Here is a 15,364-nt window from a genome sequence, read left to right as displayed (position 1 = left end):
TCCCGCCGGAGGGGGGGGGGGGGGGTCCTGTCCCTGCTGCAGAGGGGAGGGGACAACTGGGGTCAGCTCAGTGTCCCCAGGCCGGGGCTGCCCCTGTGCTGTGTCCCCAGACCCGCTGGGCACGGGGCACCCTCGGCTCTGCCCCGGGGGTTCCCCTGGCCTGGAGCCCCCCCGGGGACAGGCACAGCTCAGGCTGAGCCCCTGGGGCAGGGGAGGGAGGGTAGGGAGCCCCTACCCGGAGTTGGGGGGGTTCCCTGGGGCAGGGGAGGGAGGACATGAACTGGGACAACTGCTCAGTTTGTGGGGAAGGAGTGAGAGTGAACAGGGAACAGAACAGGGACCCCCACTCAATTTGGAGGTCCCTGGGGAAAGTAAGTGTGAGAATCAACTGGGACAGGAGTGGGGACCCCTACTCAGTTTTGGGATCCCTGGGGCAAAAGGAGTGTGAGAATGAACTGGGAACAGAGCAGACACCCCCTACTCAAGCTGGGGGTCCTTGGGGAGTGTGAGAATGAACTGGGAACAGAGCAGACACCCCCTACTCAAGCTGGGGGTCCTTGGGGAGTGTGAGAATGAACTGGGAACAGAGCAGACACGCTCTACTCAAGCTGGGGGTCCTTGGGACAGCCGGGGAAGAGCTGAACCCAGAGCGGGGCCCCCTACTCGCCACGGGGGTGGTTTTGGGGGGTTGCCCGGAGCCGGCGGAGGATGAGGATGAGCTGGGGCAGCAGGGACCCCACCAGCACGGGCCCCAGGGCGTAGCGAGCACCCACGTTCAGGTACCACAGGGCCGTGTCCTCGCTCTTGGGCAGCTTGTGCAGCAGGTCCAGGGCCAGCAGCCCCAGCGTGGCACTGCCCAGGGGCGGCTCCAGCCCCCGCAGCTCCTGCACAGCCCGGCGGCTCAGGGGGTGCCGGGCAGCCAGGGCCAGCCCCAGGGCGGTGCCGCTCACCCGGCACAGCGACGCCCAGGGCCGCGTCTCCAGCCGCAGCCAGGACGGATCCGAGCACCGGGAGCTGGCCCGGTGGAGGGACCTGAAGGGGGGGACAGAAGGCTTTGGGGTGTGACCTCCCTAGAAATGGTCTGGGGAAAGAGCTCTGGGGTCAGCCCCCTCCCCAAACAGGCTGGGGGGCACATCACTGCACACCCCAAAAATACTCCAGAAGCAGATTCTTGGGGATACCTCCATCCAGCGTGGGGCTGCTCTCTGGGGATACCCCCCCCCTCAGTGGGCAAATCCCTGGGGTACCCCCAGACACCCCGAAGGCTGATCCCTGTGACTCCCCTTTTCCCACGGGACACCTCTCTCTCCCCGTGGGACCCCCTGACCCCCATGCCCTGGGCACTCACCAGTCCAGGTCCAGGCCCGTGGCTGTGGCCAGCCCGTGCAGGGCCATTGCGCTCAGGAGCAGCCCCAGAGCCATCCCCAGGAAGAAGCGGCACTTGAGGAAGTTGGGGGGCCAGCGCTGCAGCCCCCAGCCCAGAGCCATCCCTGACAGCAGGAACAGGGGGGTTTGCACCGGGATGGACTGGGAAGGTGCTAGAGGGAAAGAGAAGGAGCTGGGGTGCCCCCCTCACCTGCCAAGGAGCCGGTGACCACCTGGTGGGGGAAGTGGGCCAGGACGAAGATTCGGGAGAGCCCCATGGCCACCAGCAGGAGGATGTAGACCAGGAATGGGATCAACTTGAGCAGCCGGCTGGAAGGGAGTGGGGTGGTGCCAGGCAGGGAGGGAAGGAGGAAAGCACAGGTGAAGGAGGCAAGGAAAAGTCCTGGGGGGCATTTACGGGGTCCCACAGCCTCTTCCCAAGCTGCCAGGGGAGGGATGTGTCCCCCTGGAGCTGCTCTGCTGCGAGGGAAGGGATCCTTATCATCCTCCACAGGTGCTTCCCACTGAGTGGGCATATCCACCCCCCCTCTTCCCACCCACAGGTGCTCTGGAAGCTTCCAAGGGACAGTGTCTCCATCCTGGATTCATCCTACCCGCTCCCCGTGGGTTCTGCCCCACATCCCCAGCACTGCCCATCCCAAACTCACCTCTGGGTGTACCTGGACATTCCCTTGGTCAGGGCAGAGACAATTGGCCACAGGGCTGCCCCCAGGATCATGCAGTGGCCCGAGGGGCTCCCTGGGAGATGAAGCATAGGAGTGATTGGTGGTTGTGGGGAGTGCATCCCAGCAGAAGAGCCGGGAACGTCAAGCCCAACCCTTCCCCGCTGCTCAGGAATGGCTTTTCCCACTTCCAGCTCAGCTTTCCCACAGGGATGGGACTCCTGGAGCCCTTCCTGGGGGCTCTCTGGGGCTGCCCGAGCTGTGACTCACCTGGTCCCGTCTCACAGGTGACCGGGAACTGGCGCAGCGGGAGCTGCACCCGGCTGGAGAGCCCCGACTCGTGGATCCACCAGTACGGGCGCTCCCCGAACAGGAACCTGCAGGCAGGGAGAGCACGAGCAGTGGGAGAGACAGGATTCAGGGACGGAGGTGGCAGCAGGAGGGCAGGATCCCTGTCACTCATCCCCAGGGATCCACGGGGGCAAGATCCCCGCTGCCTATCCCAGGATTTCCAGGGATGAAGCCATAGCAGGAGGGAAGGATCCCTTGCCAGTCTTGATGCCTCCCAGGGTTTTCTCTGCCAGGAATTCCTGGCGGATGCTTGGGGCAGCTCGGGTGACCCTGTGGAATGCCACAGGCAGGGAGCAGGGAGTCTCTGCCCAGAATTCCCCAGGCAGTGTGCAGGGAGTGTCCCGATGCCCCCCTCCATGTCTCCCCCTCACCACTTGAGGACCACGTTGAGCCACTCGGCCACGAGGGCGATCCAGAGAACCATGATGGACACGTTGTCATCCAGCCCACGGGCCAGCGGGAAGCAGATGGTGTAGATGGAATTGGGATCCAAGTGGGAGGTCAGGAAGAGCCAGAACTGCTCCAGCCAGGGCGGCCCAGCCTGCAGGGCCACGGCTGTGTGGATCCCGGCCTCGTGTAGGGCATCCATGGCACTGGGCTGGGACACAGGAGGAAGATCAGCCCTGGCACAGATCCCCTCAAGCATCCCTTGGGAACAGGGCAGGAGGTGACTGCATCCTCGGGAATTCTTTGGGAAGGGGTGGGAGGTGGCTGGATCCCGAGGGGTGCCTTGGCACTGATTCAGGGAGCTGTTCACCACTTGAAGGTTGCCCACAAATGACTCCCAAATTTATGTCCTGGGGCTAGAACACACCTGTGGCTCTGGGATGGGGCCAGGCAGGATGCCGGGGGAACAGTGTGGGATTTGCTGGAGCAAAGAGCTGCCACCTCCCCGGGGCTTTCCCTTGGAAACCTTCTGGCTCTCCCTGTGGTGATTCTGCAGAAGGCCTCGGGTATCCCTGGAGTCTTCCCTGGAGCCACCCTGGGTATTCTTTGGGGTTTCCCTGGGGTCTCCCTAAAGCGGGTCCTGGGCCTCCCTGGGGTCCCTTTGGGGTCCCTCTGGGCCTCCCTGTGCTCTCAGGCCCGATGTGGCCTCCCTGGGGTCTCCTTATATCAGACCCGCGGCCTCCCCATTCCCACCAGCAGCCTCTCTGCCGCTCTAACCCTCAGTAAACCTCCCCGTGGAGCTCCCCACCCCCCGGTACCGGCGGGAGGTACCTGAGGGGGGGGCTTCATCCCGGGGACCCCTCAAAACTCCCTCCCGCCGCTCTCAGCGCCCTCTTCCGCCTACATTTCCCATGACCACCCGCGGGGCGGCGGGCTACGGCGGGGCGGGAGGGACAAACAGCGGCCCGGGTGGGCTCAGCCAATCAGGGCGCGGGGCGGAGCAGATCGGCGGGGCGGAGCGCCAATCCCCGCCCTCGCTGCCGCGCGGCCCCGCCCCCGCCGCGCCTGGCCGAGGCGAGCGGAGCCGCGGGCGCTGCGGGCGGACAAGATGGCGGCGCCGGGCGAGTACTTCAGCGTGGGCAGCCAGGTGTCCTGCCGCACCTGCCAGGAGCAGCGCCTCCAGGGCGAGGTCGTCGCCTTCGACTACCCCAGCAAGATGCTGGCGCTCAGTATCCACCCGCCCGCGCCTCGCCGCGCTGGTCCCGGCCCCGGCGCGGCCCGCTCGGGCCTCTGCGGCCCGCCCGATGGGGAGGGGGGGGGCGTGAGGGAAGGAGGGGAAAGGGGGGAAGGAGGGGAGGGGGTGTGAGGGGATCGAGGTGGGCGGCGACAGGGAGGGGTTTGAGGGGTAGCGGGGAGACCCCCGAGGGAAGGAGGGGAGCGGGGAGTCCGGTAGGGAGGTTTTGAGGGAATGGGAAAGACTTGTTTTGGGGTGAATGGGGTGATTGGGGAGCTCTGCGTGAGGGGATTGGGGGGCCTTGGAATCGAGTGAACGGGGGATTGAGGAGCCCTGTAATAGAGTGAATGGAGGAGTTGGGGGTCGTGTATTGGGTGAATGGGATGTGGGGTGTTCTATAGGGAGTTTTTGGGGGGAGCGAGGAGGTTTGTATTGGGGGAATTGGGGAGCCTATATTAGGGTGAATAGGGGGATTGGGGGGCCCTGTATTATGAAGAGCTTTTTGGGGGGGAATGGGGAGCCTGTACTGAGTTGGATGTGGGAAGGGTGAGAACACCCAGTTTTGGGGAGAATGGGAGGGACTGTGGTGTCCTGAGGGTTTTTTGGGGGGCAGTGAGGAATGCTGTAGTGGGATGAGTGAGGGTGTGGCATGCACTACAGGGGAGATTGGGAAGCCTGTATTGGGGTGGAGGGGCAGTGCGGTGTTCCCTGGGACCCCCAGTATGAATATACATAAATATGATTTTGTTTGGAATCTGCAAGGAATGGGAAAAGACAAGGGCTGTAGGGAAACGGTGGAGGGAGCCAGGAGAGGGGGGAAGGTGAATGCTCAGGGCTGGCATTGGAGTTCTGGGGGCCCAGGGGTGGGGAGTGAGGAGCTGGGAGAGGGTTTTGTGGCTGGAGCTGTGGGAAACACAATAGGAAAAGGCTCCCTGCATGCCTGTGATGTGGCTGGAGCCAGGGGAGCTCCCAGGTCCCAGTAGAGGCAACAGGAAAATCCCAGAGTGTCCAACAGGTTGTTCAGTGCTGCTTTGCCTGCCCCGCAGAGGGCTGGGCTCTTCCCAAAGTCCAGCTCTTCCTCCCAAAGCTGGGATGCTCCAGCTCATTCCCCAGAGGGAGAGATTGGAATTCCCTGGCTTTCTCCTCATCACTGGATGGTGTTTTTTAGGGAGGGCTCCACCCTGTGTTTAGGGGGGCTGGGAGAGGAATGGGGACTTCCACGAGGATCTGGAGATGGTGTTGGCATGGAAGAGGCTCTCCATGCCTTGCTCCATCCATCCATCCATCCATCCATCCATCCATCCATCCATCCTCATGGGAACAGAGGAATTGTGCAGGAATCCCTGTCAGCTCTGGAAGGGGTGGGGTTTTTTTGGTTTTTTTGGGGGGTGCTGTCTTATTCACAACAGCAATACCAACAACAAATCTCGTGTGTCCCTCTCCTGGGAATTCCCTTCCTGCCACAATAGGGGTAGCTCCCAGGGAGGCTGCTGCTTGCAAGAAGAAAGAGTTCCGGTGGAAAAAGTTCAAATTTGGTGCTGGTTCAAGCCAGTGGTGGTGGTTGGCTGATGCTGGTGGACCAGACTGGAAAACTCAGTCTGGAGTTGGGATAGACCAGGATCAGCCCCAAAGAGGTGCAGAGGGAGATGAGTGGCTCTGTTGGGGTCACTGATTATCCCAAGTAGGGACAAGGGAGCAGAGGAGCTTCTGACAAACCAGACCTTGTCCTGGTTTGCTGCTGGACTGTGTCCCACCTATAAACCGCCCCTCCCCCCCCCCCCCCCTTCTGGATCTGTTTTCCTTAATCCCCACTCCAGAATGCCCCTCTTCCAGTGGCAAGCCCAACCACGCAGACATCCTGCTCGTAAACTTACAGTACGTGTCAGAAGTGGAAATAATCAATGACCGCACGGAAACGCCTCCCCCTTTAGCCTCCCTCAACGTCAGCAAGGTGAGAGAGATTCCCCTCCTGCAGGGATCCCAGGAATCCTGCAGGGATCCAGTGGGGTTCCCCACGGGAGCTTGCCTGCTCCCAGCACAGCTTCCCAGAGTTCCCTTCTCCCTCTGGGCTTTGGTGATTTTGGGTTTTAGCAGCTTGGGCTCTGAATTTTGGCACTTGGTGGCCTGGATTTTGTTCGGTTTAGGGTCTAGACTTCTGGCATTTGGGTGGTTTTGGGGCCAGGATTTTATGTCTAGATATTTTGGCATTTGAGGACCTGGGTTTTGGTATTTTTGGGGTCTAAGGTGATTTTGTTTTGGGGTCTGGAGGGTGCTATTTTGGTTCTCAATTTTTACATTTTGGAGTGGACAGGAGGGGTAAAGATGAACTAATGGAATTCTGAGGAATTGCTTTTCATCCATCCTGGAATGGGATCACTGCTGATTCCCAGTGATGTGAAAGAACTGAAAGGTGGTCCCAAGCCCTCAGTGCTGGGATGAATCCAGGTGTGGGGTGCTCAGTTGTCACCTCCTTGTCCCACAGGGAGCCCTCCCCCAGGGGTTTGAGTCACACAGGTGGCACCAGCTGGGTGTCCGTCCCCTCCCCTGCTCCCTTCCTGATGGGTTAACACATCCGAGGTCTCCGGTGACACAGCTGCCACCAATATGTGACTGTTGGCTGTCACTGCAGAGTGACATTGCTGTGAGCACAGCCTGAGGGGAACCCCTCAGGAATTCCAGAGCTCACTTTTCCAGCATCCCAGTAATTGTGGGGTTGGTGTGGGCGGGATTAACAGATGGAGTCGAGTTGGAAGGGGCCATCCAGTGGCAGGAGGGGCATTCCCCTTCCCCATGGATGCTCAGACAGGCTGGGCTGGAACACTGCTGCAGGACTGGGATGTTGGTGACTGGTATTGGTTGTAGTGGGAGAAGGAGGTGTGGGCACATGGGAATGCTGAGGTGCTCCAGGGAACCCAGAGAGTTGGGGACTTTTGGGAACACTCCCTGTCCCACGGGGCTGGCACTCACCAGAGGGCCTCGGCACAGCCACCTGGTGCCATTCCAGGGAGATTTCAGAGGGATCCCCTGGATCTCCTCAGCCTGCCGGCACCCAGGTGGGATGAGGGGCCACCCTGGCACTGGGGGACCCTGGCGTGCCCCTTGGTGGCCCTGGCATGAACCTTGGTGGCCCTCCTGGTCCCTCCTTACATGGTGCTGTGAATTCCGTCATTGTTCTGGAGGGAGCAGGGAAGTGACTCATCCATTCTCATCCATTCATGCTGCACAAGGTGCGTGCAGGGGGCCCCTGGAACTCCTTGGAATGCTCAGATCCAGGGGCTGGAGCTGCACAGCTCATCCATGTGGGCTCCAAGGAATTCCTTGGAATACTCAGATCCAGGGGCTGGAGCTGCACAGCTGATCCAGTTCCTCTGGGGAAACATGGATGGGGCAGGGAGAGCACATCCTGCTGCAGGGGAGTGATGAGCAGAGGGGTGGATCTCCAGGGAAATGCTGGGGTGCTGCTGGTGCTAAGACCTATGCGGGGCTTCTGGTCTCCTCCTAGGGCTGTCCCCAAGTCTGGATGCAGCAGCTGCTGGAGGAGCATCCCAAGGCTTGGGACAGAGGGGATCTGCCCAGGGAGGACATGGCAGAGGGGATTCCCAGTGCTCTGTCCCACAGTTCCAGCCCATCCCACTGTGTTGGGGGGATGCTTTGGAATCTCCCAGCTGGGATCCCAATTCTCCAGCCTTGTGGCAGCTATCCCCCCCCCCCCCCTCCCAGGATGGAAGAGGGGCTGTGGCACCCCAGGGAAGGCCGGGGGGGTATGGGGTGCAGGGAGACTCTTGTGGAATGTTGTGCCTGCTTTGGGAGCCTGGCTGGTGGTTTTGGAGAGAGCAATTCCCACAGGGAATGGGGAAGGGTGGCTCGTGAAGGTGAGCGAGACTTCTGTCCCTGTTGTGGTGTTCAGGGAACATCCCAGTGCTCCTGAGGCACTGAGGGGGGACATGGGATGGCTGCAACAGGGACTCCTGTCCCTTAAGGGCACTCAAGTGTCCCCAAACAGAGGGAGCTCAGGCTTTGGAAGGGGTGAAACCCCCTCAGCCAACACCAGGAAGCCAGTCCAGCTCTGGGTGTGCTCCCAGGAACGAGGAGGCTCCAGGAGGAGGAAGAGGAGTGATGATGCTGATGTGGCTCCTCCACTGCGGCAGTTCCAGCCAGGAAAAGGCAGCTGGTCCAAGGCTGCTGCCTCCAGGCACTGCATCCCCTCTCCTCCCACATCCATGGGATTCAGCATGGGGGATGCCAGGGTCGGGGTTTTCCATCTCTATTCCAGCACCCTGTGTGTAATCACACCTCCCCACACACGGATGCGACTCCCAGATAACCAATTCTGGTTATTTTTTGGGAACAAATCAACTGCTGCAGGCTAAAGTTGCTCGTATTCCTGCGTGGAGCGTTTACTCCCAGAGAGCTGGGTATTCCAGGCTCTTCTCCATCTCCGTCCCAAGTAAACTGAGTAGTGAGGGTGGTTTGCACCTAAAATGCCAGAATTAATTCAGAAAAGGCCAAGGGGAAGGGGCAGGGGGATGTGAGAAGGTGGCACCACCTTGCCCCCAATCTATGGGAGGCCCTGCCAGTGGTGAGGGTGCCTCAGAAGGGGAGTTCAGGCTGGAATCACCAAGGGCAGAGCCATGTCCAGGGGCTCCCCATGTCCCCTCATTGCTCCCAGCCCAATTCCCCATCCCTGTGTTTTCCCAGCTTGCCAACAAAGCACGGACGGAGAAGGAGGAGAAGATGAGCCAGGCATATGCAATTAGTGCTGGTGTCTCTCTGGAGGGGCAGCAGCTCTTCCAGACCATCCATAAGACGTAAGTGCCCACCTCGGGGTCCGTGTTCCCCAGGGATCCTCACGCTCCTTTCTGGGGTCCCTCGTGGCCTTTTTGGGGAATTCCTATCGCTGGGTTTGCCGTGGAGCACTCTGATGTGTCCTGGGATGTGCTGGATGGGATGCTCAGGGAAGGTGGGGGGGGTACTCTCTGCCTGCTCCCTGTCCCTTCCTGCCACATCCCAGCCCCCTGGGCTCCCACCCCTCTCCTGCTGAACACTGGAGTGACCGGGGGGCTCTTTGCCCCCTCAGTGCCCACCCCAGGGGCAGTGGTGGCGTTTCCTGATGCCATTGTCCCTCCCCCCAGCATTAAAGACTGTAAATGGCAGGAGAAGAACATAGTTGTGATGGAAGAAGTCGTCATTGCCCCTCCGTACCAGGTGGAAAACTGTAAAGGCAAAGAGGGAAGCGCCCTGAGCCACGTACGCAAAATAGTGAGTGTGGGCTGGGGACACTGGGCGTGCCGGGAGGGTGGCATGTCCCTGGGGACACCCAGGAGCCCTCCTTGGGTGGCCTCCAGCCCATTCTGGGCGTCCCCTTCCCTCTCCAGATCCCCCTCCCACCCTTCTTTGAGCCGTGTGTTCAAAACGGTGAGCAGGGACTGGGGACGCTGGAAGGACTGGGTGGATGTCACCTCCCTGGGGACACCCGAGACCCCTCCTTGTTCAGCCTCCAGCCCCTGCTGAGCACCATTCCTTCCCTAAACCCTTCTATTTCCTCCGTCCATCCACCCCCTTGCCCTGCAGGTGGAGAAACACTTTCGGGACGTGGAAAGCCAGAAGGTCCTGCAGCGTTCACAAGCACAGCAGACACAGAAGGACACGTCCCTGTCATCCTGAGGCCACCTCGGGCTCACCCTGTCCCCAGTGCTGGGGGCACCTCCAACTTTTATTTCCTTTTTTTTTTTTTTCTTTTTTTTTTTTTTTTTGGGGGGGGGAAATCTCAACCAATTCCAAACTTTAGACTTTAAAAACAAATGAGAAAAGAAAATAATTTAAAGCTCTTCACACATTACTCGACTAACAGACTTTGTTTTTCCGCCATGGTTTCTCCCTCCAGCCGGTCAGACTCTGTTAATTTTATTTTTTGGCCTTTTTTTCTTTTTTTTTTTTTTCCTTTTCCTCCCAATTCTTGCCTCCCTCTTCCCCAGACAACCCCCCAGAAAATAAAGCTAACGAGCTGACACTGGTGGCTGACCCGGGACCCTCGTGGCCAACGTGGTCTCATTTTAATTTTGTTTGCACAGGGCAAGGCTTGAATTAGTCTTATTTTTCTTATCTTTAAATATATATATGAATATATATTAAAATGTTCTTTAAATATTTTTCTGCTTCTAGCAGGGTCGTGGCAAAAAATCCTTCTTAACATGCCCCCAGGAGCAACCAGAACCTGGATGTGGGTTTTTTCCCCATTTCCTTTATGTTTTTAATTTTCTTTGCCCTTTTTCACTTAATTTTTATTTTCTTTTTTTAATTTTAATTTTTTTTGCCACGATCCTCGCCCTCCCCATTTTGTTTCCTTTCTTTTTTTCTTTTTTTGTTCTTTTTAATTATTAAAAAAAAAAGCAGATCAAACTCAAAACAATTCAAGCCCTGCCTTTAGGAAAGTTAAAGATTAAAAAAAAAAATTTAAAAAAAAAAGAAAAAAAAAGGAAAATTTTTTAGTCTTGTTTAGCAAAAAACAATAAAAACCCGAAATTTTTTTAACCATCACCGGAGTCTGTGGGGGCTCAATGGGGGCGTGGCCAGAGGTGAGGGCGTGGTTTAGGGGTGGGATTTGTAATAACCAGTGGTGGGCGTGGCTTTAGGGCGTGGCCTGTCGCGGCAGTTTGCTTGATTGATGGGGCGCGGTTTGGGGCGTGGGGGGGTGGTTTCACTGGAAAAGGCGCGGTTTCAGGGAGAAGGCGCGGCCTGGGGCAGGATGGAGACTCTGTGGGTGCGGCGGTTCCTGAGCTGGGAGCGGCTTTGGAGCAGGAAACGCCATTGGAACGGGGGGGCGCGGCCTGAGGGTAATGAGGGGGTGCCATTTAAAGGAGGCGTGGCTTTCCCCTGGCGGGGCGCTGGGCGGTGCTGATTGGTCCTCGAGGCGGCACTTCCGGCGCGGCACTTCCGGCGGGACGGCCCGGTAATGGCGGCGGGCCGCGGGTGGAGGCGGCGGGCGCTGCGCCTGCTCACAGCGGGCGGCGGCGTCCTGCTCACCCGCTTCCCGTTTTGGCACTGCTTCAGCGGGCTCCTGCTCTGCGCGGAGCGCGCCGACCTGCGCCGGTGCGCGCCCGGGGGGGAAGGGACGGGACAGGGTGGGGCGCCTGCGAGTGGTCGTGGGGAGCCTGGGCCTGGGAGGGGCCTGCAGGTGGTTGTGCGGGAAGGGGTCGGTGTAGGGCTGGGGCTGGAGGGGATCAGGGGGTGGTTGTGAGGCCTGGAGATGGTTGCGGGGCCGGGAGGGTCAGAGGTGGGTGTGGGGTAGGGGGCCTCGAGGGTCTGGGGGAGAGCCCTGATTGTCAGGGGTGCAGAGGCTGCTGTGGGGTCGTGAGAACCTGCGGGAGGCTCGGGGCGGTGTGCGGGTGTGAGGGGCTGCGGGTGGTTTTGGGGGGCTGGAACAGCCTGGGGGTGGCTGTGGGGCCTGGGAGTCTGCTGAAGTGTGGGGCAGCTGGGAGTCTCCTGGGTCAATGTGGGGCTGCTCCGGGTCAGGGGACCCTCAGTGGGGCTGGGCCAGGTGGGGTTTGAGGTATGGGGCACGCAGCTGCTGCCTGGGGCTGAGGGGAGAGCTTGGCAGTGTTGGGGTCCGGAAGAGGGTTTGGGGTCTGGGGAAGGGGGCAGAGCAGCAGTGGGGGGCACAGAGGGGCTCTGTGGGGCAGAGTGAGGGCTGAGGCTGCCCATTAAGCTGGGGCAGGCTTTGGGGGGCTCTGGGGCGCGTCTGGGGGTGCTGGAGCTGCCGTTCCCGCAGGAAGCCGGACATCCCGGTGCCCTACCTGTACGTGGACATGGGCGTGGCCGTGCTCTGTGCCAGCTTCATGTCCTTCGGGGTCAAACGGCGCTGGTTCGCCCTGGGGGCCGCGCTGCAGCTGGCGGTGGCCACCTACGCCGCCCACGTCGGTGGCCACGTCCACTACGGCGACTGGCTCAAGGTGAGACCCCCCACACCCCCCCAGGGCCCCGGGGTGGCCCCAGGGCGGCGCTGACGGCCCCGGTGGCCCCACAGGTGCGGATGTACTCGCGCACCATCGCCATCATCGGCGGCTTCCTGATCCTGGCCAGTGGTGCCGGAGAGCTCTACCGGCAGAAACCGCGCAGCCGCTCGCTGCAGTCCACGGGCCAGGTGTTCCTGGGCATCTACCTCATCTGCCAGGTAAGGGGGACACCTGGGGACAGCCTGGACCAGTGACCATCTCTGTGCTGCTGCACTGCAGGCTGGGGACACGGTTCCCAGCGGGAGAAGCCTTGGGACAGTGCTTGCAATGCCCCAAATTGTCCCTGGTGGGAGCCTCGGGGTGCTGTCACCAGTGCCACCACACACTGAGCCCACACTGTCCCCAGGGGAGAAGCTCGGGCAGCAGTTCTCCTTGGGGAAGGAGCCTTGGGTGATTGTTTCCAGTGTCACCAGTTTCACCACGCTGCATCTCCCATTACCCCTGGGGTAGAACTCTTGCGTGGGCGTTGCCAGTGCCACCACTGCCACCACACTCCAGGTCCCCATTGTCCCTGGGGTGACATTGTCCCTTGGACGAGCTCTCCCTTTAGCACCGGTGGCACCACACTCCACCCCCGTCACCCCCAGAGCGCAGCCCTGCTGAGAGTGTCCCCAGTGTCCCCCTGTCCCCCCGTTGTCCCCACAGGCCTACTCCCTGCAGCACAGCACTGAGGACCGCCTGGCCTACCTGGACCACCTGCTGGGGGGTGAGCTGGCCCTGCAGCTGCTCTTCCTGCTCTACGGGCTGCTGGCCCTGGCCTTCCTATCGGGCTACTACGTGCGGACAGCGGCGCAGGTGCTGGCAGTGCTGCTGCCCCTGGCCATCCTGCTCATCGATGGCAACCTGGGCTACTGGCACGCGCTGCGCCGCGTCGAGTTCTGGAACCAGATGAAGCTCATCGGCCAAAACGTCGGCATCTTTGGGGCTGTGGTCATCCTGGCCACCGACGGATGAGGGGATAAAAGGGGTGGGAGGGTTTTTTTAAGGAGCGCTGCTATTTATTGGTTGATTTTTTTTTTGTGTTGTTTGTAAATATTTGATAATTTTGGCAGAGGACAGGTGGGGGGTCCTGCCTTGGGGGAGGGGGTGGCAGCCACCGTGTGGCCAGAGCCTCTCTCCCTGCTGAGGGGTGTCACTGCTCTCCCCCACAAAAATGTATTTTTACTGATGCACTGAGAAATCTTTAATGTCTCACCCTGGGGGGCTCTGCTTTGGGGGCAGAGTTGGAGGGGGTTACGGGGTGGTGCTTGAGGGGGAGCCACTTTAGGGGCTTGCTGGAGGGGGCTGGGGGTGTTCTGGCACAGGTGCGGGGTCCCAGTGGGACCCAGGGAGGGGCTGGCAACCCCCAGAGTCTCTGCAGGTTCTGTCCTCACTGCTCTCGTCCTGTCCCTGAGCTGTGTGTCACCCCCTGCGCTGTGCGTGTCCCCTGGGGCTGGACAGATGTCCGTGTCCCCCCCAGGCTGGGCAGGTCTCCATGTCCCCCCCGCCCTGTCCGGAAAAGCAAACAGGGCTGATAAGGGGCTTCCTCCGGGGGGCCCTAATGCACCTCCGGCGGAACCGGGGCCATAAAACACGAGCAGGCGGCAGAGTCCTGTTTGCTCGGGGGGGCCACCATGGTGCCTCACCCCCCGGGACCCCCCCCATCGGTTCCAGCTCTGCGCCTTCACCCCCCAGACCCTCCTCTTCCTCCTCATTGCCCTTGCAGAGCTGGGGGCATGCAGGGGGTGACTCCCCAGCCCTGTCCATGCCGGGGTCCCCCCTGTGTCCGGGGGTGCAGCCACCTCCCCCAGCAGCCGGCAGAGTCATCCTGTGACCTTTGGAAAATCTCTGTTTGCTGTCACTCGGATAAATGGGGCAGAAATCTCCTGCCCCCCCCCCCCCCCCCCCCCCCCCCCCTTACGGGTGCTGGGGGGTGCAGGAGGCCACCCGAACCCTGAACCACCCCGGCCTCAGTTGGGGGGAGTTTGTGACAGCGCCGTGACATTGGCGCTGTGGTGGGGTCCCCCCAGCCCCCGGGATGGGGCAGATTCCGCCCCCCCCCGTACCGGGAAGGAGAACCGGACACGTGTCAGGTCCCGCGGGGGGGGGTCCCCGCCGCTCCCCTCGGTCCCGTCAGCTCCGCATCGACCGCGGGGACGTGAGAGGTTCTGGGCCGGGGGGCTGCTCCCCCCTCCCAGCGCTGCCGTGAGCCCGGCGCCGCTCGGCCGGGACCCCCCGCCCGTGTCCCTGCAGCCCGGCGGGTGTCACAGTGTCACAGTGTCAGTGTCACAGCGCGGCCACGCCACGGGAGACAGTCCCCCCCCCCCACTGCCACCAGCCGCGTCCCCACCGCCGCTCGCCGGGGTGACAACCGGGCCAGCAGTGCGGAGCGCGTCCCCTCCAGCCGGGGCTGGCACCCTCCCGTGTCCCCTCCGGCACAATCGTGTCGCCTCCAGCCTGGCCCCTCCACCGCCCCGGCCGGAGATGCGGCTGCAGATCGGTGGGGCCATCCCGGCGTTTTTGGGGACCCCCTTGTGCCACTTCTCCTCATTCCAGCACCCTCACGGTGGCTTTGGTGGCTCCTGCCCGGCGGGCACGTCCCCGCCTCGTCCCTCCGTGCCTCGGTTTCCCTCGGAGCCGGTGATTGCTCCTTAATGGTAAATCCATAAGGGATTGATGTCCCCCACCGGGGCTGGAAAGGCCACCTCATCCGTCCTGGGGGTGGTGACAGCGGTCGATGGCGGTGGCGGGCTGCGGTGACAGGACTGTGCAGGCGGCTTCGTGTCCGGTCTGGGGAAACTGAGGCAGCCGTGGCTGCGTCTGTCCCCTCCACTGTCCCCCTTAGGTGGTTTGTGCCAGGCCCGTGGGTCTTGTCCCATGTGCCACGTTTGTGTCCCTGGGTGTGGCTGATGTCCCTGTGTCCCACTGTCACATCCCACGGCTGTTTCAGGGCGGGTTTGTGTGCCAGGGCTGTGTGTGACATCCGTGTCCATTCCCTGTCGCCGTGTATCACGGTTGTGTCACATCCATGTCCCTGTGCCATGGCTGCCTGCCACATCTGTCATGTGCCATTTCATGTTCCCTGGCTGCCTGTGTCACCTGTCTGTGTGCCATGTCCCATCTGTGCCCATGTCCCGTGCCCACCTGGCTTTGCCGTGTCCGGTGGCCACACGCGTGTCCCCGTGTCCGTGTGTCCCCCCCGTGCCCCCACGCTCTGTCCTCCCCATCCCCTCTATGCCCCAGGCTGGGGGCTGTGCCGGGGAACAGGGACAAGGTGCTGGCACGTGTCCCCTGCCCGTGGCGGGGGGGGCCGCAGGGTCCTGCGTGCCCGTGGGTCGGTCACGCGTGAGGGA

The 15,364-nt window shown here is 61.3% G+C and overlaps 3 protein-coding genes across 4 annotated transcripts; 2 read left to right on the top strand and 1 right to left on the bottom strand.

Moving 5' to 3' along the window:
- Nucleotides 1-16: 16 nt before the first annotated feature.
- On the bottom strand, nucleotides 17-3,661 carry G6PC3 (glucose-6-phosphatase catalytic subunit 3). The gene is made up of 7 exons (XM_062508098.1): nucleotides 3,618-3,661; nucleotides 2,771-2,997; nucleotides 2,319-2,425; nucleotides 2,034-2,124; nucleotides 1,577-1,695; nucleotides 1,349-1,490; nucleotides 17-1,032 (listed from the first exon to the last, which is right to left on the bottom strand). Exons 1-7 carry the CDS (start codon nucleotides 3,633-3,635, stop codon nucleotides 660-662), a joined length of 1,077 nt encoding a protein of 358 aa, XP_062364082.1. The 5' UTR covers nucleotides 3,636-3,661; the 3' UTR covers nucleotides 17-659.
- A 233-nt stretch (nucleotides 3,662-3,894) lies between these two features.
- LSM12 (LSM12 homolog) lies at nucleotides 3,895-10,567 on the top strand. Of its 2 annotated transcripts, XM_062508158.1 has the most exons (5): nucleotides 3,895-4,015; nucleotides 5,838-5,971; nucleotides 8,719-8,828; nucleotides 9,153-9,279; nucleotides 9,592-10,567. In XM_062508158.1, exons 1-5 carry the CDS (start codon nucleotides 3,895-3,897, stop codon nucleotides 9,682-9,684), a joined length of 585 nt encoding a protein of 194 aa, XP_062364142.1. In that variant the 3' UTR covers nucleotides 9,685-10,567. The 2 variants fall into 2 exon arrangements, with proteins under 2 accessions (XP_062364142.1, XP_062364143.1); XM_062508159.1 differs by lacking the exon at nucleotides 5,838-5,971 and having other exon boundaries at nucleotides 3,895-3,975.
- Nucleotides 10,568-10,902: 335 nt separating this feature from the next.
- Nucleotides 10,903-13,104, top strand: TMEM101 (transmembrane protein 101). Its single transcript, XM_062508078.1, has 4 exons — nucleotides 10,903-11,109; nucleotides 11,789-11,969; nucleotides 12,044-12,190; nucleotides 12,678-13,104. Exons 1-4 carry the CDS (start codon nucleotides 10,973-10,975, stop codon nucleotides 12,984-12,986), a joined length of 774 nt encoding a protein of 257 aa, XP_062364062.1. The 5' UTR covers nucleotides 10,903-10,972; the 3' UTR covers nucleotides 12,987-13,104.
- The last annotated feature ends 2,260 nt before the right edge of the window (nucleotides 13,105-15,364 follow it).

Source organism: Cinclus cinclus, chromosome 24 (assembly GCF_963662255.1).
Source record: "Cinclus cinclus chromosome 24, bCinCin1.1, whole genome shotgun sequence".
Taxonomy (NCBI): domain Eukaryota; kingdom Metazoa; phylum Chordata; class Aves; order Passeriformes; family Cinclidae; genus Cinclus; species Cinclus cinclus.
The sequence above is the reverse complement of the archived record's forward strand: the minus strand, read 5'-3'. Positions and strand labels throughout refer to the sequence as shown.